Source organism: Salvelinus fontinalis, chromosome 28 (genome assembly GCF_029448725.1).
Source record: "Salvelinus fontinalis isolate EN_2023a chromosome 28, ASM2944872v1, whole genome shotgun sequence".
NCBI lineage: Eukaryota > Metazoa > Chordata > Actinopteri > Salmoniformes > Salmonidae > Salvelinus > Salvelinus fontinalis.
In genome coordinates, this window is record NC_074692.1 from 42,846,011 (window position 1) to 42,868,779 (window position 22,769).

Consider the following 22,769-nt stretch of genomic DNA (forward strand, 5'->3'; position numbering starts at 1 on the left):
TGGGTGGCATTCATGGGGTGTGGAAGACACATTTTCTGATCTCCCCAACTATACTGTAAAGGCTTTGTATATGAGTTGTGTTGTAGGTAATCAAGGTATATTTGATGATTTTTTTGTGGATTGCAAATTAAACTACCAGGCTTGAGGAAACTGGGATGTGATGTAGGTGCTGGCAAGTAGGTGGTACAGTGTTGCTCAGTTGGTAGATCATGGTGATAGCAATGTCATAATGGTGGGTTTGATTCCCGCTGGGGCCACCCATAAAAAATAAAGGTATGCACACACTATTGTAAATTGATTTGGATAAAGTGTTTGCCCAAATGGCATATATATATATTAAATATTTTCAGTGACTTTTTTTTTTATGGCTTTACATATGTGGTATGATATACACCCCATCATCTGACACCACAAACCTTTTAACCAAATGAAGCCCATGCATGAAAACTGCCTGGAACACATCTTGGTCGAGTTCCTGCCCGAGTCCATACCAGACTCCTGCCAGATCTCAAAACGATTGGATAGGTGTTTAATTATCAACTATGATATAGCAGTCTATACCCGACTGAACAGTTGATGACATAAAACCATTGGTTGATGCAGTGCAATGCCTGCGCATCAAGTCAGGTTGGAACTCAACCGCTTTCAATTAAGCATCATACAGGCAGGGTTATGGGAAATTATGTTTTGAAGAAATACAAGCCTATTATATTTAGAACTTAATTTAATAAAAACAAGCAAGTGATTCAGAAATGTAACAAGTAATTTAAAATAGAGAAAAACAAAGTAGTTTATGAAATCATTGGAGTTGAATTGTTACAAATGGAATGCTAAGTACAGCAACACCAGCATAATCAGACAATCCCGGTTTACACGCTGATAGCTCAAATCAAACGAGCATCCTCTGTCTATACAGTTCCCTCTCAGCTCTGTAAGGCCACCATTTAGGGCCTACAATCCTTCCTACACTGGACAGGAATGATGGTCTGTGGTCCTGCACTGGACTGGGTTTAGGAGGCGAGGGGGAGCGGTGTTGCAAGTGAAGAGAGTGTTGAGCATAGCTGTGTACTGTAGCTCTTCTTTCTCCCTCCACAGCTCAGTCTTTCTTGGTCCTCTTGGCCTTGGCGATATTCTCCTGACGTTTCTGCTTCTTCTTCTGTTCGCGGTCGCGCACTTCAATCATCTTGGCCAGTTTCCACGACAACAGGGCGCTGGCGATGAAGAGGGGTGTAAGCGCCAGGATGACAGTGGTCAGAAAGCCGTACGGGTCCTTGGCCGCCCATTCCACCAGGTACTCCGCCCACGCCCGCACGTCAATCATCCTGATCGCCAACAGCAACTCCAATCCCAAACCTGGAACATGGGAATGAGGAGAAGGTTTATTATTTACACATAAGAAGCTTGCAACAAAACATTGCCACTGCCTACACACTGTTGCCCTGCTGAACATTAAACTGCTGACTGGGTACAATTTACTCACCACCAACAGGTGCTGCTACTCCCCCCAACAATAAAACACACTTGTCTTTTCCTACTAGCAATGACTTTGATAAATTGTTGAGGGGAAATGTACTTTATACAAATGATGTGGTCTCACCTAGCTATCTTAAGATGAATGCACTAATTTTAAGTTGCTCTGGATAAGAGCCTCTGCTAAATTACTTAATGTCAAATGGAAGTAGCCTTGGCTCTGTTGCTACAGCCACACAGTTTCAGATTCTGGTGACATCTGTTAATTTCAAATCTAACCAATGTTATGTTTACATTGGATGTCTTGTATGCAAGACTTTATACCTACCGTGTACTGGTATACAAGTGAAAAACAGTCAAATTGCCTCTGTAATTTTAAAGTCTCAACCACAGATAGTTCCACGCCAATAAGAGATATTCAATGAGCATGAAATAGCCTATGCACAACGCAGTGAATAGACACATTACTTTAGTACTGAGTCGCTCTGGATAAGAGCGTCTGCTAAATGACTTAAATGTAAATGTAAACAAGACAGATTGCCTCTTTACAACTAACATTAGCTTAGCCACTAACCGTTAGCTACATAAACTCAGCGTCTGTAATCAATTAAGCTAGCGTTAGGTAGGTAGCTATCTTATTTGCATGGTAAAACAGCCTCATCGCCCTAGCAACTTTGATCTAGTTTCGCAGTAGACACAGCGGCAACTATTTAAATCAAGGCTATATAACATTGGTATAATTAAGTTAACATACTCACTTAACAGAGTTTTCTATTTTTATCCCACGCTGATCCGGCACCCTACCACCAGGAAGTTGGTTCTTGCAATTGGTTATGACGTGTACAGCCTGGCATGTATGGAATTGTAGTTTTATTGTGATAGAAGAATACCAGTGACCTGACTCAAGACAAATTAAATTAGGTTAATGCGTGCGTTTGAGCAGATCCATGTTGTCAAGCCGCTTTACATTGTGTTGCACTATTAGACCAAAATTGGGCTTATTCGACATTGCAGCCGACTGACTATTTATAGATCAGTCAGTCAGTCAATCACAATTTACCCACAATGCATCATGGATTTGATGCTCTTGAGCTGATCACTTTTGTCAATCGGTGACAGTCGTTGGTCACTACCTTTCAAAGTGTATTTATTGTATTATAAGTACCAAAATTGGTCTTGTTCGACGTTGAAGCCGATAGTACAGGCGACTGCTGACTGACAGTTGTGTAAAGTACTTAAGAAAAAAAGTAGTAAGATACTACTTAGGTAGTTTTGGGCATACTTTACTATTCATGTTTTTGACAACTTTTACTTAACTGCATTCCTAAAGAAAATAATATACTTTTTATTCCATACATTTTCACTGACACCAAAAAGTACTCGTTACATTACGAATGCTTAGCAGGACAGGAAAATGGTCAAATTCTCACACTTATCAAGAAAACATCCCTGGTCATCCCTGCTGGCTCTGATCTGGCAGATTCACTAAATAAAAATGCTTTGTTTGTAAATTATGTCTGAGTGTTGGAGTGTGCCCCTGGTTATCCTTAATTTTTTTATATATATATATAAATATATATTGTGCCGTGTACTACTCAAATCATGCTACTCATTATTATTTGTAGCTCATTCAGTCACCATTTACCAACAATACATCATGGATTTGATGCTATCGAACACGGCCCATTGGGTGCTTTCAAGTGGATCACTTTTGTCAAGTCGGTGACCATCGTTGGTCACTGACTTTCAAAGTGTGTTGAATTGTGGGAATAAAAATTGTCTGACTTGCACCTAAATGTCGACTGTATGAACTTTATGAAAATCCTGTTATCAAAGGTGTCCACCTCACCAACGATCTATCATGGTCCAAACACACCAAGACAGTCGTGAAGAGGGCACGACAAAACCTTTTCCCCCTCAGGAGGCTGAAAAGATTTGGCATGGGTCCTCAGATCCTCAAAAAGTTCTACAGCTGCACCATCAAGAGCATCCTGACCAGTTGCATCACTGCCTGGTATGGCAACTGCTCGGCATCTGACAGTAAGGCGCTACAGAGGGTAGTGCGTACAGCCCAGTACATCACTGGGGCCAAGCTTCCTGCAGTCCAAGACCTATATAATAGCCGGTGTCAGAGGAAAGCCCATAAAATTGTCAGAGACTCCAGTCACCCAAGTCATAGATTGTTTTCTCTGCTACCGCACGGCAAGCGGTACCAGAGCGCCAAGTCTAGGACCAAAATACTCCTTAACAGCTTCTACCCCCAAGCCATAAGACTGCTGAACAACCAATCAAATGGCCACCGGAATATTACATTGACCCCGCCCCCTCCATTTGTTTTGTACTATTACATTGACCCCGCATGTGACAAATAAAGTTTGATTTGATTTGAAGTTTTGACTGCAATTGACTGCAAGTTTCTGCAATTGCTCTTAACCAACTTCATGCTGCAGTCATCACCTGCATTGTGGGAGGTTCTATTGCCAATAATAGAGTGGATATACAAATTTTATGTGATATTTGAGGTTCTCTCTCACTAATTGATTATACAATGTACACACACCACAGGAGGTTGGTGGCACCTTAACTTGGGAGAACGGGCCCGTGGTTATGGCTGGAGTGGAATTAGTGGAATGGTAACTAATACACCAAATACATGGCTTCCGTGTGTTCGATGCCATTTCATTCCCGCCGTTCCAGACATTATTATGAGTCATCCTCCCCTGACGCACATATATTTCAGTTTGTGATTGTGTGATCAGGGGGTTGGAGACATGTTTATTTCGACATTAAAAGGAAAAACTTATATTTAAGCTACCCTTAAGGTAAATATAATTTACTTAAGTAAAGCTACTTTGAATAAAGTAGTTCACTACCTCCAAATGACTTTCTGAAAAATTATCATACGTAAATCTGAAATATCAATGACTACAAATTGCAAGAACAAATCATTTTGCAGTCATATGTTAACTTACTGTCTAAATTAGCCTATTAAACACAACTACATTTCCAATGAGAAATAGAATTAGGCAAATGTGATGCAAAAGGAAAAGATTGCCTACTTCACCCATATTTTATTTTTGGAAAAAAAGTTGTGTAGTTCAAGTAGCTAGCTACACCGTTAAATGTCAAAAACATTTAACTACTGAAAACACTACCTAGATTTGAAATTAGTTAAACTACCAGCAAGCTACTGCAAAATGTAGTTAACTTACTGGTGGAACTACATGTAGTTCATTACTCCCCAACACTGGTTACAAGTGTGCTTCTTTGAAGGCAACCATCTTGAGACCATGCTGTTTTGACAATTGTTTGGGGTAGGCCAATGGTGGAAAGTGCTCAAAACACAGGCCTATGTAACTTTATCTGCATCAGTGTTTGTTTATTTGAGTTTAAACCGTAGAAGGCAGTGTTAAATGTAATTAGAATCGATGGTCAAAAGTTTTGGTCACCAGTTTTCTGATATTTAATGAGAAAATAAAAAAGTTGAACTTCACAACAAAGGAGCATCAGGCTGTCTGAACTTCCTGTGTGGAAGTATTGAAACCAAATCGGGGGTTGGTCACACCTGCAGTTCAAAGGCTTCTGCACACAGGGGAGGAGAGGGTTCGCCTGAAACGCATGCTGGACAACCAGACAGGCAAATGCACATACCAAGCAGAGGGTTTGCTTTTAGTTGGGATTAATAATGTTCATTATTAGACGGCAAGGTTTTTCTTTTCTGTTCAGTGAATGAGCCCATGAGTTTCCATGTATTTTTGTGATGGCAAATTTGAATAATAGAAAATAAAATAAAAATCACAGCATGCAAGGTTTGTACTAGATCAAATTATGATTTGTCCACTTGGAATGTGAACCTTTCTGGGCCTAAGCTTTATTGCCTTTACAAATGATATGTATTGGTAAGTTGTTAACAGAATATTCCTTATTTAATCAGTAAGATAACATTTAGTTTATTCAGTCATGTTGGGGCTTGAGCTGTGAGATGGATGAAAAGGCTGCTATGAACTGGATAATATATTTATTGTTCCATTTCTAAACCAGCCTATTGTTTCAACATAGAATAACATGCTGTCAGCCTATACCAAAGTCTAGGCCTATAGGCTAGTTATAACGTTAATCTATTCACAAACTCTTTATGAATATGGGCATTTATAAAAAGGTACCCAAGTTAACTTACAACACAGGAAAAAAAACTGAAGGCACTTTTGTCCAACGTGTGCGTGTGAGTCCTTGATGAGCTAGAATGCAATGTTGGAATTTATTCTTGGTATTTACTTTTGTTCATTCGACAGAAAGAGAGAGAGGCCATTGTTAATTGAATAAGGCCCGTATTGATAAAATGATTAGAGAATGGACGAGCCGTCCATATCCTTGCGTTCCTCCCACGCCCTCTCCCTCACTGACAGTTGAGCCCTCTGAACTTGCTAAGAAAACAACCCAGTCACTCGTGATGTTATTGAGAGGAGAGAGCCTACGGTTGTAGATGTCTTCTTCAATACCAAAAATGCGGCTTCAACTCTTGCCCCTTTTACCCCTGTGGGAAACTATAAGACCGCCCTTGGATAAGACCCCGCCTTTAAACTCAAACACTAACAAACTTCAGAGTATTTTCATCTTTTAGTATCCCCCCTCCACCACCACACACTGGGCCCCGCCTTCTAGCTCCGGAATGGCTTCACAAAGGATTTGCCGACGTTTGGGAATTCCGCCTATAGCTCCTTTTTTACCACCACTTGTGCGCTGGAATCGGCCCAGGATGACCAAGGATCCCACCCATCTCGGTTAATTTGACAACACAAAGGACTTCGCCGAACCCAAAAGAAACCGCCTACTATTCCAAATAAGGGTCGTCTCTCCATGTACGGCAAACAATCGTCTGGAGTGTCTTTTTCTCTTCCGCATCCCGTTTATATGGTCGGGGAGACTGTGCTGCAAGTTACAGCAGTGCAATCATGGCGGAGCGAGTCCAGCAGCCCCCGGCCAAGCGGCTCTGCTGCAGGCCCGGCTACAACCCGGCATGCAGGCAGGGGCAGCGGGCTGGAGGAGTACTGTGTGGTGGTCCGGGGTCCGCTCCAGGGGGATCGGGAAAAACACACAACCCCGAATCGCTGCTAGACATAGCGGCGCGGAAAGTCGCGGAGAAGTGGCCCTTCCAAAGGGTGGAGGAACGGTTCGAACGTATTCCAGAACCCGTCCAGAGAAGGATCGTGTACTGGTCCTTTCCGAGGAGCGAAAAGGAGATATGCATGTATTCGTCGTTCAACGCCGGGGGAGAAGAGAGTGGAACTAGCGGGGAAAACAATGAAGAGACCCAGCTGCCTTTCCTACGGGGTGTCACTCTGCTGGAGGGCGGCTGGGTGGACAACGTACTGCAAGTCGGTGAGTATCTTTCGCTAGGCTACTGGGAAATATGATGCTGGCCGGGGAATAACAGTTAGCTAACCCACGTTGGTATATCTGTCATGTGGGAGAGAGAATTGACATTCTCTACCCGCATTCATTCCATGCTTTTCTGTAATTTCCAGTGAAGGGGTAGAGTAACAAACAGTTTCCCCCTTGTTTTTGCCCAGTGCGCATATAAAATTGCCCCGAACCGTTCCCATTTGAACGCTTAGCACTTTGTTCTTATTTTCGTGATCGTTTGTTCAGCTTTCTGTCCACCTCCAATGGGTAACCAAACAAAAGCCCCTATATCTTTTCACCACTGGATAAATGGAACATATTTAGAAAGGTTGGGAGGGACAGCGATTTAAAGCCACAGCGCTTCTACTTTGTTTGCCAAACACCTTTTGTGAGATGTAAGCTTTTTTTTCTGCTGCTTTTCAGCTTTCGTGGGAGATTTTTCCAAGCACAAGAAAATGAGTAGGCTATGAGATGGCACGAGCTAGTGTAGGCTATGCCATTGCCAATATCGCACAGTCATGCGTCCTATTCCATAATGCATTATTTGTAGGATATCGAGTCTAAATAAATACAGGCATATAGCCTGCTGTGGCCTCATACCTCCTGCCTCCCTTTACCAGAGCCATAATATTCCTGCATTCATCAGTGCAATAGGCTCAGCTGTCACTCTGCCCCCAACCCTTGGAAACGCTTCAGCATTTTAATTTCATTACCCTCCCCAGTTCATCTGAATTCTAATGCAATCTGCAAACTTGATTATATATGCAGGATCTTTCCCCGTCCCTCCTCCCCTGGTTCTCTCCCTTCAGAAGGATCTGTAGTTCTCCAGCTCTTTGGGTCTTGGATCATATGTTGTGCACACCAGTATCCCTCCACCAGCTCCTAGCTGTTTACCAGATTCCTCAGCATTAGTGCTTATTTGTGTGCTGCCTGCCATGTTAGCAAATGTGTGTGTGTGTGTGTGTGTGTGTGTGTGTGTGTGTGTGTGTGTGTGTAAAAGTGGGAGATGGATGGAAAGAGGAGTTTGTGTGTTGTCTGTCTCATTCTGCATGCTAGCAGGGAGAGGGAGGATGATGGGTGAACCCACAGCAGGAGGAGGGCCTGTTGTACTGATTGCAATTTTCGCCCCAGCATTTTTGCAGGTAAAATAAAGTGATAAATAAAAGATGCAATCTTCTCCCAGGGGATAGGCTGCCACAGGAGGAACGGCTTAAAAGCAGGGCGACATGAGAGGGAGGGGGCTGTCAACCGCTGGTGTGTGTGTGTACTATTGGGGTGTTGATGAAAGACAGTACATGAACAGAGCGAGAAGGCAGAGATTGTTGTGTGTAAAAGCTAATATAGTTGAATGAGTCTGTACTCTCCCCCTCTCCTCGGTGAACAGCTATAAAACACTCCATATTTACTCCCCTAAGGCCAACTACCAGCCCCCTGGTCTCCTGATTATTTATCTGTTTCTCAAAGACATTAATCACCCCCCTGTACATCAATGCTGAGTTTGAAGAATAGACCAGGATGGGGGATGCAGTATAAGGAGAGAATGGGTAGAAGAGAGAGAGAGAGTGAGCCCCAGGACAGCAACACAATTAGACCCAACCAAATCATGAGAAAACAAAAATGCTATATGGCAGAATACCATTATTTAAGGAAACTTTGACTATGTACAGACTCAGTAACTATTTGCTCATTGTTACAACACTATATATATATATATATATTAATATATAGCCATAATATGACATTTGAAATGTCTCTATCCTTTGGCATGAGTGTAGTGTTTACTGTATAAAAAAAAAACGTTTAAAAATCTATTTCACTTGCTTGAGAGAGAGAAATCCACTGGCAGTTGCTGGACCCAGGTTTGAGTTCCTTTACCAGATCCATAATATTCCTGCATTCATCAGTGCAATAGGCTCAGCTGTTACTCTGCCTCCCCAAAACACACACACAGCCATTGATTGATTGATTGGAGGCCGCTTGTGTTAATTACAGAACATTTCCTAGGAATTCCTACCTGCAGCAACACTAGTGGACAATGCTGGAAAACCGGTAAAAGCACAGTGCCTCAAAGTGCCCCAAAACTCCTGGCCTTAATTATGGAGTGGATTATGATATCATGTTGCAGTTATCTGAAAGTAATTGACTTCATGCTTTCGCTGTGTGTGTGCCTCCTAGTAAACCATGTCTTAAGCATTTATACGCCAATAATGAGTGTGCAAGCAGTAGTGCCATCAGTTTGTATTTCATCCCAATTTAGGCCTTCATATCGACTTCATATTGCCTATAAATAGACCTTTATTTATCAGCAGCAGTGAGCTGAACGTTGGGCACTATGTCATGGGCACAGCACGGGGTAAATCACTCCAGAGAGAAGATGGAGGAGGGGGGGAAAGGAGAGGGAGAGGACTAGCCTCATTAGCAGGTGAAAAAACAACCGTGACCTCTTAAGGCGTACGCATGCTTAATAGTTCAGAAGAGTTTGTGCTTATATTATGACGACATTATGTGACGTTTTTGTTAGGCTTGGACTTCGGTAAGTTTCAAACCATTTTTTTGTCTGTTCGGGAACAACGTTTTTGTGCAAGCTGAAGTTCGGCGCTGAAGTCTACACCACTTCATCGGTGATTGGTCAACAGTAGGGATTCTTCAATAAAGTCTTTGTTGTCATTCAACGAGAACTCGTTTTCATGCACATTATTTTATTTGACTGTCAAAATGAATGACAGATTTCTATTACTGCTTTTTTCTCGTTGTTCAAGCGAAGGTCGGTTCGGCTAGCAGAGTTTGGCTAGGTTTAGGGTTACTACTCACATGTGCATGAGAGGACGAAAATTGGCGTACGTATTCGTGGTCTTAAATGTCTCTGCCTGTGACTAAGACAGTGACATTGAACATGTGTGTATTGAGAACACACACAACCTCACTTCTCTGCTTCAGTTCTTCAGCAAAAGCCACATTTTCAGGGGCCTCCTTTGACATTTCAGGCATTGTCAAATGAAAACCTTTTATCTGTCACATGCTTAGTCTACATGTGGTGTTTACGAACAGTGAAAAGTTTACTTATTGGCCTTTCACAGAAATGCAGAGAGAAAGAAAAATAGAGAAGTAATAGAAAAGTAACACGTGATAATTAAAGTAATTACATACACAATGAATAACGATAATTTGGCTATATAGAAGACGTACCATGTTCAGGGGTACAAGGAAATTGAGGTAGATACAGTGCCTTCAGAAAGTAGTCAGATCCCTTGACTTTTTCCACATTTTGTTACATTACAGCCTTATTAAAAAATAGATTAAATTGTTGTTGTTTTTCTTCGCCTGTCTACACACAATGCACATAAAGACAAAGTGAAAACAGGTTTTTAGAGAATAAATAAATAAAATACACAACATCTAATTTAGGTAAGTATTCACACCCCTGAGTCGATACATGTTAGAATCACCTTTGGCAGCAATGACAGCTCTGAGTCTATCTGGGTAAGTCTCTTAAGATCTTTGCACAAATATTTAATTCAAAACTGTGACTGCCACGCAGGAACATTCACCATTGTCTTGGTAAGCAACTCCAGTGTAGATTAGGCCTTGTGTTTTAAGGTATTGTCCTGCTGAAAGGTGAATTCATCTTCCAGTGTCTGGTGGAAAGCAGACTGAACCAGGTTTTCCTCTAGGATTTTGCTTGTGCTTAGCTCCAGTTACTTTTTTTATTCTGAAAGTCCTGAGTCCTTAACAAGTACAAGCATACCCATAACATGACGTTATTTTAACATAGCACAGCTATTTTCAGGTCTCCAGAGATGTTCTATCAAGTCCGGCCTCTGGCTGGGCCACTCAAGGACATTCAGAGACTTGTCCCAAAGCCACTCCTGTGTTGTCTTGGCTGTGTGCTTAGGGTCATTGTCCAGTTGGAAGGTGAACCTTCGCCCCAGTCTGAGGTCCTAAGTACTCTGGAGCAGGTTTTCAACAAGGATCTCTCTGTACTTTGCGCCGTTCATCTTTCCCTCGATCTTGACTTGTCTCCCAGTCCCTGCTGCTAAAAACATGCCCACAGCATGATGCTGCCACCACCATGCTTCACCGTAGGGATGGTGCCAGATTTCCTCCAGATGTGATGCTTGGCATTCGGGCCAAAGAGTTCAGTCTTGGTTTCATCAGAAATAGAGAATCTTGTTTCTCATGGTCTGAGAGTCCTTTAGGTGCATTTTGGCAAACTCCAAGAGGGCTGTCGTGTCTTTTACTGAGGAGTGGCTTCTGTCTGGACACTACCATAAAGGCCTGATTAGTGGAGTGATGCAGAGAAGGTTGTCCTTCTCCCATCTCCACAGAGGAACTCTGGAGCTTTGTAAGAGTGACTATCGGGCTCTTGTTCACCTCCCTGACCAAGGCCCTTCTCCTCGATTTGCTCAGTTTAGCAAGGTAACCTGCTCTAGGAAGTGTCTTGGTGATTCCAAACTTCTTCCAATTTAAGAATGATGGAGGCCACTGTGTTCTTGGGGACGGTCAATGTGGGGACTGTCGTCGATGCACTTATTAATGAAGCCGGTGACTGATGTGGTAAACTCATCAATGCCATCAGATGAATCCCGGAACATATTCCAGTCTGTGTTAACAAAACAGTCCTGTGGCTTAGCATCTGCTTCGTCGGACCACTTCCGTATTGGATGCGTCACTGGTACTTCCTGTTAGAGTTTTTGCTTGTAAGCTGGAATGAGGAGGGTAGAGTTTTGGTCAGATTTGCCAAGTGGAGGACAAGGGAAAACTGCGTGTGTTTCTGGCTGTGGAGTAAAGGTGACCTAGAGTTAATAAAGAAATGTTGCCTCTAATTTCCCAGGTGCTGGTAGAAATGAGGTAAAACATATTTCAGTTTCCCTGCATTAAAATCACTGGCCACTAGGAGTGCTGCCTCTGGATGAACATTTTCTTGTTTTCTTATGGCCCTATACCACTCCTTCAGTGCAGTCTTAGTGTCAGCATGGGTTTGTGGTGGTAAATAGACTGCTATGAAAAATATAGATGAAAACTCTCTTCAAATTGTATGGTCTACAGATTATCATGAGGTATTCTAACTCGAGACCTCGAGACTTCCTAAATACAGACAGCGCATCAGCTGTTAACAAAGACACACACCTCCCCCCTTGAGCTTACCCGACGCTGCTGTTCTGTCCTGCCAATGCATAGAAAAAACAGCTAGATGTAGGATATATTGTCCTCGTCCTTGTTCAGCCACGACTCAGAGAAACATAGGATATTACAGTTCTTCAGGTCCTGTTGATAAGATAGAGCTCCTCCAGTTTGTTCTCAATTGATTGAATGAAAGATATTTAGTTCACAGAAGTGCATGATTTATGATCTGGAACTTAAATCTGGCATGACCATGTTGTCTTTGAGTCTCTCTGTGGCTCCATTTGGGCACTATGCAAGCAGAAAGCTCTAGGCCTCTACACTCTCCTGTTGTAGAGGAGCCTTTATTTCCTTATGGTTGATTCCATTATTATTTCAGGTTAGTTATCTGAGCACAGTTTCTTTTAAAACAACCACCTGGCCTTTGGGTTGTTTAGATGTATCTCCTTCATGGCCACTTCTTAAAGTATGCTAACTGTTCAGTGAAATATTCTGTTAACTCATACCCAAATAATGTCATTGACTCATCCTATACTCATATTTGTGGCCAAAGCATAAATTGGAGACAACCCACAAACCCCCACCTCAAACTTGTATCTGATGCCATCTTGCTGAGGAGGATCAGCTGGCCAATCAGCGGTCTACTCGCATTAATATTTTAAGGACCGTTATACGCCCACATCATTCTGTTAAGGTACGCCAACACCATTCCAACACAGAAAAGCTGCTTTTTAACGTATTTAATAAAAAAATATTTGGAAGGAAAATCATTTCACTCATATTGTAATTAATTAGAGGTCATATTTCATAGACATCTGGAAACGCTGGACAGCTACTTTAAAGGACACTTGGAAGGCATTTAGACACTGCTACTCTATTTTACTGTGTGAAACAGAAAATAAACTGAAGCACGTAACCTTTCAGACATACAGTAGGCCACTCGGGGGGGTTATTTTTTTTACCTTAACCCAGTAACCTGGTTAGCTTGTTGTGATTGAATTAGGCCCTGAGACTCCCTTTTACCCTTGCCATGTGACTGACCCTGGGATCCTATCGTCATAGAAACATGGCCGGGTCTGGGCTTTCCAAAGGGAACAGGAGCACCAGAGACGGAAGAGGAAGCGTGACACCACACTCGCTGTTTGTTTTTTCCTTTTCTTTTTTCTGGTTCAATAATCGTAAATGAACTAAGTAGACCAGACCTCGCTGCTATAGTATGGGATACACACACAGTTAAGTAGACCTGAACTCACCATTTTTTTTTCATTAGTTCACTCAGGCCGTTTACTATCTTCATTTATCCATCATCTTTGGGAGCCCCATCCAAGGGTAAGGAGTGTTTTAGGGAAAACCGGTATCCTACCACTCAGTTTCATTCGTATGGCTGACTGGATACAAGATGGGCTTCGTTTCAGCTGCTTTGTCATGGAAACACATTAACCGAGGTGGGAGCTTAAAGATAGGCAGAGGATACACAGAGTGTAGCCTAGTTCTGAAGAAGCTCACGGATACTTCAGCTGTATTCCAGCTTCCAGTTCCCAGCTCATATTCCCCTCCCCAACTTCCAGTAAAAATGTATGCACACATGACTGTAAGTCGCTATGGATAAAAGCATCAGCTAAATGGCTATTATTATTATTATTATTGTTATTTCTTTCCAGCCCTCAGCCCATGTTTCCCTCCCCACCTTCCAGACCTCAGCTGCTGTTCCCCTCTCCACCTTCCATGTTCCAGCCCTCAGCTCCTCACCCTATAGCCCCAGGCCCAACTGTTATGGATCTTCCAGCCCCAGCCCACTTCTCCAGTCATACAGCCCCCTTCTCCAGTCATACAGCCCCCTTCTCCAGTCATACAGTCCCCTTCTCCAGTCATACAGCCCCCTTCTCCAGTCATACAGCCCCCTCCTCCAGTCATACAGCCCCCTCCTCCAGTCATACAGCCCCCTTCTCCAGTCATACATCCCCCTTCTCCAGTTCCAGTTTCCAGCCCATTCTCCAGCCTCAGTCTTCAGCCCCAGCCTGTGGTGTTTTCCTGTCTCCAGTCTTGGCCTGTGGCTGGGTTGTGTCATGACTCTTTCCAAGAATCCGGTTTTCCCCAGAATGGCACTCATACGCTCTCGTCTCAAACCAGAGGAGAGAGGGAGGGAACAAAGAGAAAGGAGAGATGGCTATAGCACCAATGACAAGACCCCATTAAATGTTCTCAATTTAATTTCATTACTTTTATTACCAGTCCTCTCTTCTTTCGATTTGGCAATAATAACAGCAGAGGAATGCCAAACTCAGCATTCGGCTCTATCTTTTTCTTGATAATTAATTCCTCTTTGCACCAATGTGCTGCTGCTGAAATAAGCACTAAGCTCGTCAAGCCAATGCTGACTGGGAGGAAGGTTATCCAGTCGTGTTTGCGTGCGTACGCGCAGCGTGGGTGTGTACTAACCATGTGATACACATGCTTTCATTATGACCATAGAACAGTGCTTCTCTGTTGTGTGGTCAACAGCTGGTTCTTCCCTAACACATCCAGAAGCTGAAGAGCTTTGAATCAGCCCAAAGGCTACATCTGAAAGGTGTGGATGTGTGTGTGTGCATGAGAGTCATTTCAACTCCACAGCACCTGATAAACTGGACCCTGCCCCCATCCTGCCTGGATTTCGTTTCTGTGTGTGTGCGTTCGGGCCCCCATCCGTGCCTCAGTCTGTAAGCCAGGAGTAAAGTGGTTGATGGTTATCCTACCTGCTGTCGTTACTGATTTGAGAACAAACATCTCTATCTGCCCAAAAACAAACATGGTGAGCGACCACCGGGGCCACTGGAGGGCTGGGTGGTGTGAAGGTTGCTTCCTGTCCCTATCTGAACCACAACTGGTTTGGGTTGTTTACGGCTCAACGGTTACTGTTGCGTTTGGAAAATGTTATGCAAATCTGAAATAATTTGATATGTTGTTAAAGGTAGGCAAAATTGTAGATATGGCCCTGTGTGTGTGTTTCAGCCTGGATACAGTCTAGGCATTCTAAAGATGAGGGTGGATGGCATTCCTGTCAATCTTCGTTCTCATCCTATCTTTGTTTCCATTCACACACACACACTTGTCTCATAGCCTTAGGGCGCCAGGCAAGTTATTTAGTTTTTTTTTTGGCACCTTTTTTGTTTGGCCCCTCAGAATGAACAGTTTACCTGGCGATGACCCCTCACACACACTCCTCAAGGGGTGGAGGTGTTCACTCAATCTCCTCCTCCATGGAGCTGGCCTCAGTCTGACCTCATCACTTGACCCCTCGGGGACTAGGTCAAAGGTCAGACTGTCCCCAGCTGTGTCATTCCGCTCCAGGGACTGCCCACAGGCACACGACTGTTTTCTAATAAACACATCCTAACTGGCGGAAGATCTGTTAATAGAAGCTCATGTCTTCCAGTTTCCCTCCGGTAGGCATGTTAATAGAAGCTCATGTCTTCCAGTTTCCCTCCGGTAAGCATGTTAACCTTTTACGGGGGCAGCCCGACACCGGTACACTTATGACAACATCCAGCTCAAAGTGCACGGCGCGAAATTCAAATTGAAAAGAGCATCGATTTCTGACATTTTACTTCCTGGTCAGGAAAAGTGCTGTAGAAGGACTTCTGTTTCACTCAGAGAAATAATTCCAACTCTTTTAGAAACTAGAAAGTGTTTTCTATCCAAAAAGAATAATAATATTCATATTGCACGAGCAAGATTTGAGTAGGAGGCCGTTTGAAATGGGCACGATTTCACTGGCTACTCAACACTTTCTTGCAGCCATAAGAAGTTAATAGAAACTCATGTTTTCCAGTTACCCTCCGGTAAGCATGTTAATAGACGCTCATGTCTTCCAGTTTCTCTCCGGTAAGCATGTTAATAGAAGCTCATGTCTTCCAGTTTCCCTCCGGTAAGCATGTTAATAGAAGCTCATGTCTTCCAGTTTCCCTCCGGTAAGCATGTTAATAGAAGCTCATGTCTTCCAGTTTCCCTCCGGTAAGCATGTTAATAGATGCTCATGTCTTCCAGTGTCCCTCCGGTAAGCATGTTAATAGATGCTCATGTCTTCCAGTGTCCCTCCGGTAAGCATGTTAATAGAAGCTCATGTCTTCCAGTTGCCCTCCGGTAAGCATGTTAATAGACGCTCATGTCTTCCAGTTGCCCTCCGGTAAGCATGTTAATAGACGCTCATGTCTTCCAGTTGCCCCCCGGTAAGCATGTTAATAGAAGCTCATGTCTTCCAGTTGCCCTCCGGTAAGCATGTTAATAGAAGCTCATGTCTTCCAGTTTCCCTCCGGTAAGCATGTTAATAGAAGCTCATGTCTTCCAGTTGCCCTCCGGTAAGCATGTTAATAGAAGCTCATGTCTTCCAGTTGCCCTCCGGTAAGCATGTTAATAGAAGCTCATATTTTTCTCCATTTACATTTGACATTTGAGTCATTTAGGAGAGCACATATCACAGTCATAGTAAATACATTTTCCTCAAAGTAGCTATCAGCAAAGTCAGAGCTAGTAACCCTCCTGTAATGTTAATAGAAGCTCATGTTTATTTACGCTCATCCATCTAGAATGGAAATACACTGTAGGCCTTTCTACTTCCTGTGTCCGTGAGGCTCCCACAGGAAACTCTGCTCTAGTACCATGAGCCAGACCTGACCTGGGGCTCTATGCTCTCTGAACCACACCATTCCTATCCAAAGCATCATTCAGTGGTGGGGAGTGGGGGACACCAGTGGCCATATTTCTTACAGGCTACCATTTGGAGTGCCGGATTAGCATAATTGATGCATGTATCTAGTAGTAGGCTGTGTCTGTCTGATGTGGCCCATTCTGGCCTGCATGTTCCCATAAACAGCAGAACCCAGTCAGGCCTTAGTCCCAGCAGAACCCAGTCAGGCCCTCCTCCTAGCAGAACCCAGTCAGGCCTTAGTCCCAGCAGAACCCAGTCAGACCCTCCTCCTAGCAGAACCCAGTCAGGCCTTAGTCCCAGCAGAACCCAGTCAGGCCCTCCTCCTAGCAGAACCCAGTCAGGCCTTAGTCCCAGCAGAACCCAGTCAGACCCTCCTCCTAGCAGAACCCAGTCAGGCCCTCCTCCCAGCAGAACCCAGTCAGGCCTTAGTCCCAGCAGAACCCAGTCAGGCCCTCCTCCTAGCAGAACCCAGTCAGGCCTTAGTCCCAGCAGAACCCAGTCAGGCCCTCCTCCTAGCAGAACCCAGTCAGGCCTTAGTCCCAGCAGAACCCAGTCAGGCCCTCCTCCTAGCAGAACCCAGTCAGGCCCTCCTCCTAGCAGAACCCAGTCAGGCCTTAGTCCCAGCAGAACCCAGTCAGGCCCTCCTCCTAGCAGAACCCAGTCAGGCCTTAGTCCCAGCAGAACCCAGTCAGACCCTCCTCCTAGCAGAACCCAGTCAGGCCTTAGTCCCAGCAGAACCCAGTCAGGCCCTCCTCCTAGCAGAACCCAGTCAGGCCTTAGTCCCAGCAGAACCCAGTCAGACCCTCCTCCTAGCAGAACCCAGTCAGGCCCTCCTCCCAGCAGAACCCAGTCAGGCCTTAGTCCCAGCAGAACCCAGTCAGGCCCTCCTCCTAGCAGAACCCAGTCAGGCCTTAGTCCCAGCAGAACCCAGTCAGGCCCTCCTCCTAGCAGAACCCAGTCAGGCCTTAGTCCCAGCAGAACCCAGTCAGGCCCTCCTCCTAGCAGAACCCAGTCAGGCCCTCCTCCTAGCAGAACCCAGTCAGGCCTTAGTCCCAGCAGAACCCAGTCAGGCCCTCCTCCTAGCAGAACCCAGTCAGGCCTTAGTCCCAGCAGAACCCAGTCAGGCCCTCCTCCTAGCAGAACCCAGTCAGACCCTCCTCCTAGCAGAACCCAGTCAGGCCCTCCTCCTAGCAGAACCCAGTCAGGCCCTCCTCCTAGCAGAACCCAGTCAGACCCTCCTCCTAGCAGAACCCAGTCAGTCCCTCCTCCCAGCCTCAGCAGGGCTCTGTACTGAGACATGTGTAATCCAGGGAGTGATGGGTAATGGCCTTCTCTCTGATTTACAGTCAGTCTATTGGACTGGATGGATGGCAGACACGCCTATAAAAACAAAAGAAAGCAAAGAGAGAGAGGGGAGGGAGAGAGCGGGCGATCGATAGAGTAGGGACACGTCTCTTAATAAAGATTTATTCCTTTTTTCATTCCCTCCATTCGCCCTGGCCGGGAGGGGGGGGGGGGGAATGTGATTACCAGCTTGGTTTTCCCAGGATGCCCCTGGTGTGTGTGTGTGCACTTTGCAGTTAACATGTCTCTGTGTGTATTGTGTGTGTCTGCCGGTGTGTGTTGCGTTTGCATGTGTGCGTCTCTCTCCAGTGAATATGGAGGATAAAAGCATTCTCCATAGTCCTACAGGCAGCAGCAGTAGCAGCAGCTGTCTGTCCCCTGTGTTTGTGTCAGCTAATATTTAGTTAATCTCTGATCTGGGACCTGCGGGATCGAGTAGAGCTCTTGGTCCACCATCCATCTCCCAATGATCTATATTCCACACTCTCCCTCCGCCATCAACCCCCACATAGAGAGAGGGGGAGAGAAGAGGACCAGGGGAGCGATGGGGAGAGAGGCAGGGAGACCAGGGGTTTATTTGTGGACGAAGGGGGGTGGAGAGAGGGATTGAGTGGGAGGAGAGTTGGAATGAGGGAGGGGTTAGTTTGTGAAGGAGAAGGAAGAGGGTCTGTGTGCACCCTCTGCATATGCCAATCAAGGGGAGGGGTGTGTGTGTGTGTGTCCTTCCCTCATGCACTATTTCCCTCACTATAGCCTATTATCTCATTGTTATGCAGTGTGTAGTTATGACTGTCCACCTGCAGCTCATTGTTATGCAGTGTGTAGTTATGACTGTCCACCTGCAGTGTCTCAAAACTGCTGACTCAAGTGAACACATAGACAAATGCTTTTATCACAGAGTGACTTGCTCATCTGAATGGATATATAATAGCCTGGAAAGTGATTTTCTCCCAGCAGCAGCTTGTCCTGTGGCAAAACCTCACCCACTCTCCCTCGTCTTCAAAACTCATCTCAACACTTTTCTAGAAACAAGGCCGGTATACGTGCTGCTCTGCTCTTAATTACACACCCTTTCAACTCTCTCTCTCTCCACCTGTTAGGGAGCTCAGTGTGTCATGACTACAGGCCTAAAGAATAGCTTTACTGCTGCAGAGCCACAACTGGTAGGGAGGGAGGTAGAGAATACAGCAGGGAGGAAGGGTTGGATGGAGAGAGAGGCCTGGAGAGTCGGAGGGAAGGAAGAGGAGTGAAAGAGAAAGAGTTGTCGCAAACACAGTGAGCCTTAACCACATTCTCTGTCAGTCAGTCTCTGTCTTTTCTCTCTCTAACAGGCCTCTAATGGGTTTTCCACTGTCCCGCTTCCAAACTTCTTTTTCTCTCTCTTTCTCTTTCCCCTCTGCCTATCACCTCTCTCCTTCCAGCAGCTGGCCAGGAGAACAGCTGACTAAATCTGGAGCTTGGGGCCCCTGGCCCTGGTTCTGCCCCAGCCTCCTCCCGTTCCCAGACTCCTCTCGTTCCCAGCCCCCTCCCTCCTCTCCTGGCCCCTTGCCTTGGCTCCAGCCCTAGTCCTGCCTCAGCTGAGCTTTGGCTCTATAGCTCTGGTTCTCTCTGGCCCCCACTTTCACCCCTCAACCACACGCTAGCTCCCTCACACACACATGCATGCACGCTGCACGTACTCCTGCAGGTATATGATCATTTCCATGTAAAAGAATCAATGAGCACCAATGTGAAGTTCGTAGGTGCATGTCAAACTGGGTGTCAAATGAAAGATACGAAAAAATACATAGACATTTTTAAACAATTTTCCATCCTGAAAAATTGGAATGAACAAAGGCTTTCATTTCTTGTCAAACAGATGGAAAATGGGTCTTAGAAAACATCTAGCAGAACAAGTCTTAGGTATTAGAAATACATCAGAACACAATAAGGCAAGACCCCCGCCAACAAATATCAACACTTTTTTATTTCATTTTGGACAAAAAATTTGCCATCTATAGGTTTAAGAAACATTGTCTAGTGTCTTAATTCCATTTCCCAAAACCCACATCTTGAAAATATTTTCTGATTTCTCTTCTTCATGAGGACAGAGGTAATGAAAGTATACAGAAGTAACAAGTAAAGGTAGACCTATTAATTAGTTATAGTAGGGGTTGGCAACAGGCGGCACATGGGCCAAAATGATCCCACAAGTGTTTTTAGTAATAATTTATATACACACACACACACATACACGTTTTCACAAGTGTTTTTTTTCATCATATGTGATCGTGTCTCAATGTAATCAAACTATGAAATTATTGTTATTTTCAAATACAATCTATTGTTGGCCTTTTTATTTTTTGGGGGTTCCATTTGCAGTGTACAAATTATTATAATTATGTTCGACCATCTGCTCTGACATAAATCAGCCCTTGGCTGAATGGAGTTGCCTACACCTGAGTATTTTTCTTTAATAATTATTGATTAAAACTCGATATTCTGTTGTCAAATTGGTAACAGAATTTTTTTTAAATCGGTAAGTCAATTTCTGCAATTGACTTCGCTACAAAGGGAAATCATAGTATTCACTAAAAGTTGGGTCTTACTGTCCTCCCTTCCACTGACATACTGTTATGTTCAGTACTACTGTCCTCTCTTCTACTGACATACTGTTATGTTCAGTACTACTGTCCTCTCTTCTACTGACATACTGTTATGTTCAGTACTACTGTCCTCTCTTCTACTGACATACTGTTATGTTCAGTACTACTGTCCTCTCTTCTACTGACATACTGTTATGTTCAGTACTACTGTCCTCTCTTCTACTGACATACTGTTATGTTCAGTACTACTGTCCTCTCTTCTACTGACATACTGTTATGTTCAGTACTACTGTCCTCTCTTCTACTGACATACTGTTATGTTCAGTACTACTGTCCTCTCTTCTACTGACATACTGTTATGTTCAGTACTACTGTCCTCTCTTCTACTGACATACTGTTATGTTCAGTACTACTGTCCTCTCTTCTACTGACATACTGTTATGTTCAGTACTACTGTCCTCTCTTCTACTGTCATACTGTTATGTTCAGTACTACTGTCCTCTCTTCTACTGACATACTGTTATGTTCAGTACTACTGTCCTCTCTTCCACTGACATACTGTTATGTTCAGTACTACTGTCCTCTCTTCCACTGACATACTGTTATGTTCAGTACTACTGTCCTCTCTTCTACTGACATACTGTTATGTTCAGTACTACTGTCCTCTCTTCTACTGACATACTGTTATGTTCAGTACTACTGTCCTCTCTTCTACTGACATACTGTTATGTTCAGTACTACTGTCCTCCCACTGACATACTGTTATGTTCAGTACTACTGTCCTCTCTTCTACTGACATACTGTTATGTTCAGTACTACTGTCCTCTCTTCCACTGACATACTGTTATGTTCAGTACTACTGTCCTCTCTTCTACTGACATACTGTTATGTTCAGTACTACTGTCCTCTCTTCTACTGACATACTGTTATGTTCAGTACTACTGTCCTCTCTTCTACTGACATACTGTTATGTTCAGTACTACTGTCCTCTCTTCCACTGTCATTCTGTTATGTTCAGTACTACTGTCCTCTCTTCTACTGACATACTGTTATGTTCAGTACTACTGTCCTCTCTTCTACTGACATACTGTTATGTTCAGTACTACTGTCCTCTCTTCTACTGACATACTGTTATGTTCAGTACTACTGTCCTCCCTTCCACTGTCATTCTGTTATGTTCAGTACTACTGTCCTCTCTTCCACTGGCATACTGTTATGTTCAGCTACTTTCTCCTTCTGTGGTCTGGACAACCCCTCCCTTTCTTCTCTCTTTCTCACCAATGAATGACACCCAGCTCTTACTGGCACCGGACGTCCGTGGATGTTTGGTCAGTCTGCAGGCGTCGGGACCGGCCTTCATTTGGCCCAATAATTGGTTCAGAAGTTTGGATAGCACATTACATTACAGTAGAGTATAGTCAGCACATTTCCATTATCGTGGATTTGCCCACACACACACACACACACACACACACACACACACACACACACACACACACACACACACACACACACACACACACACACACACACACACACTAACTCTCCCTGGCCCCTGCAATAGCCCAGCCCGATCTCTTGCTCTCGCTCTCGCTCTCGCTCTCGCTCTCACTGACTGCTATCTCTAGCCCTGGCTGGCTGCAGTCTCTAGTCTTGGCTTAAAACCTGTTGAGGATGGGGGCGCTGTTGTGACTATTTATGCTAATCGTGTAATTTTTGAAACGGCTTCCCACAAAACTCTTGATCGTACAATATGCATATTATTATTATTATTATTGGATAGAAAACAGTCTATAGTTTCTATAGGAGTTGAAATTTTGTCTCTAAGTGGAACAGAGCCCATTCTACAGCAATTTCCCTGACATGGAGTCAGATTTCAGAAATTTTGGCCACTGTTCTGGAGTCAGTTAAAAGGGCACTGTTATTGCTATGAGTATACGGACACTGCTTACGTCTTCCCCTGGATGCCTTTACGTGATGACGATTTGAATGGGGTCGATTGCGCGTTCACAGGCACTATAAATTAAAAAAACCTGTAGCTAGCAAGTCTTTTCTTGCTGCGTAATGCGCCTGGAGGACATCGACCCGCACTTGTTCCAAGCATTAGTGGAGGGAGTAATATTACTCTGGTCATGTTTCTACTCGTTATGGGAGTTAAA

At 44.2% G+C, this 22,769-nt stretch overlaps 2 protein-coding genes across 2 annotated transcripts in view; one reads left to right on the forward strand and one right to left on the reverse strand.

The window, feature by feature from the left end:
* Positions 1-706: 706 nt before the first annotated feature.
* LOC129826753 (small integral membrane protein 15-like) lies at positions 707-2,334 on the reverse strand. Its single transcript, XM_055887808.1, has 2 exons — positions 2,229-2,334; positions 707-1,353 (listed from the first exon to the last, which is right to left on the reverse strand). Exon 2 carries the CDS (start codon positions 1,319-1,321, stop codon positions 1,097-1,099), a length of 225 nt encoding a protein of 74 aa, XP_055743783.1. The 5' UTR covers positions 1,322-1,353; positions 2,229-2,334; the 3' UTR covers positions 707-1,096.
* A 3,599-nt stretch (positions 2,335-5,933) lies between these two features.
* Positions 5,934-22,769, forward strand: part of LOC129826754 (zinc finger SWIM domain-containing protein 6-like) — a 76,290-nt gene continuing 59,454 nt past the window's right edge. The window contains exon 1 of the mRNA XM_055887809.1: positions 5,934-6,849. Within this exon, the coding sequence (XP_055743784.1) occupies positions 6,423-6,849 (427 nt within the window). The 5' untranslated portion in view covers positions 5,934-6,422. The remainder of the gene's footprint in view (positions 6,850-22,769) is intronic.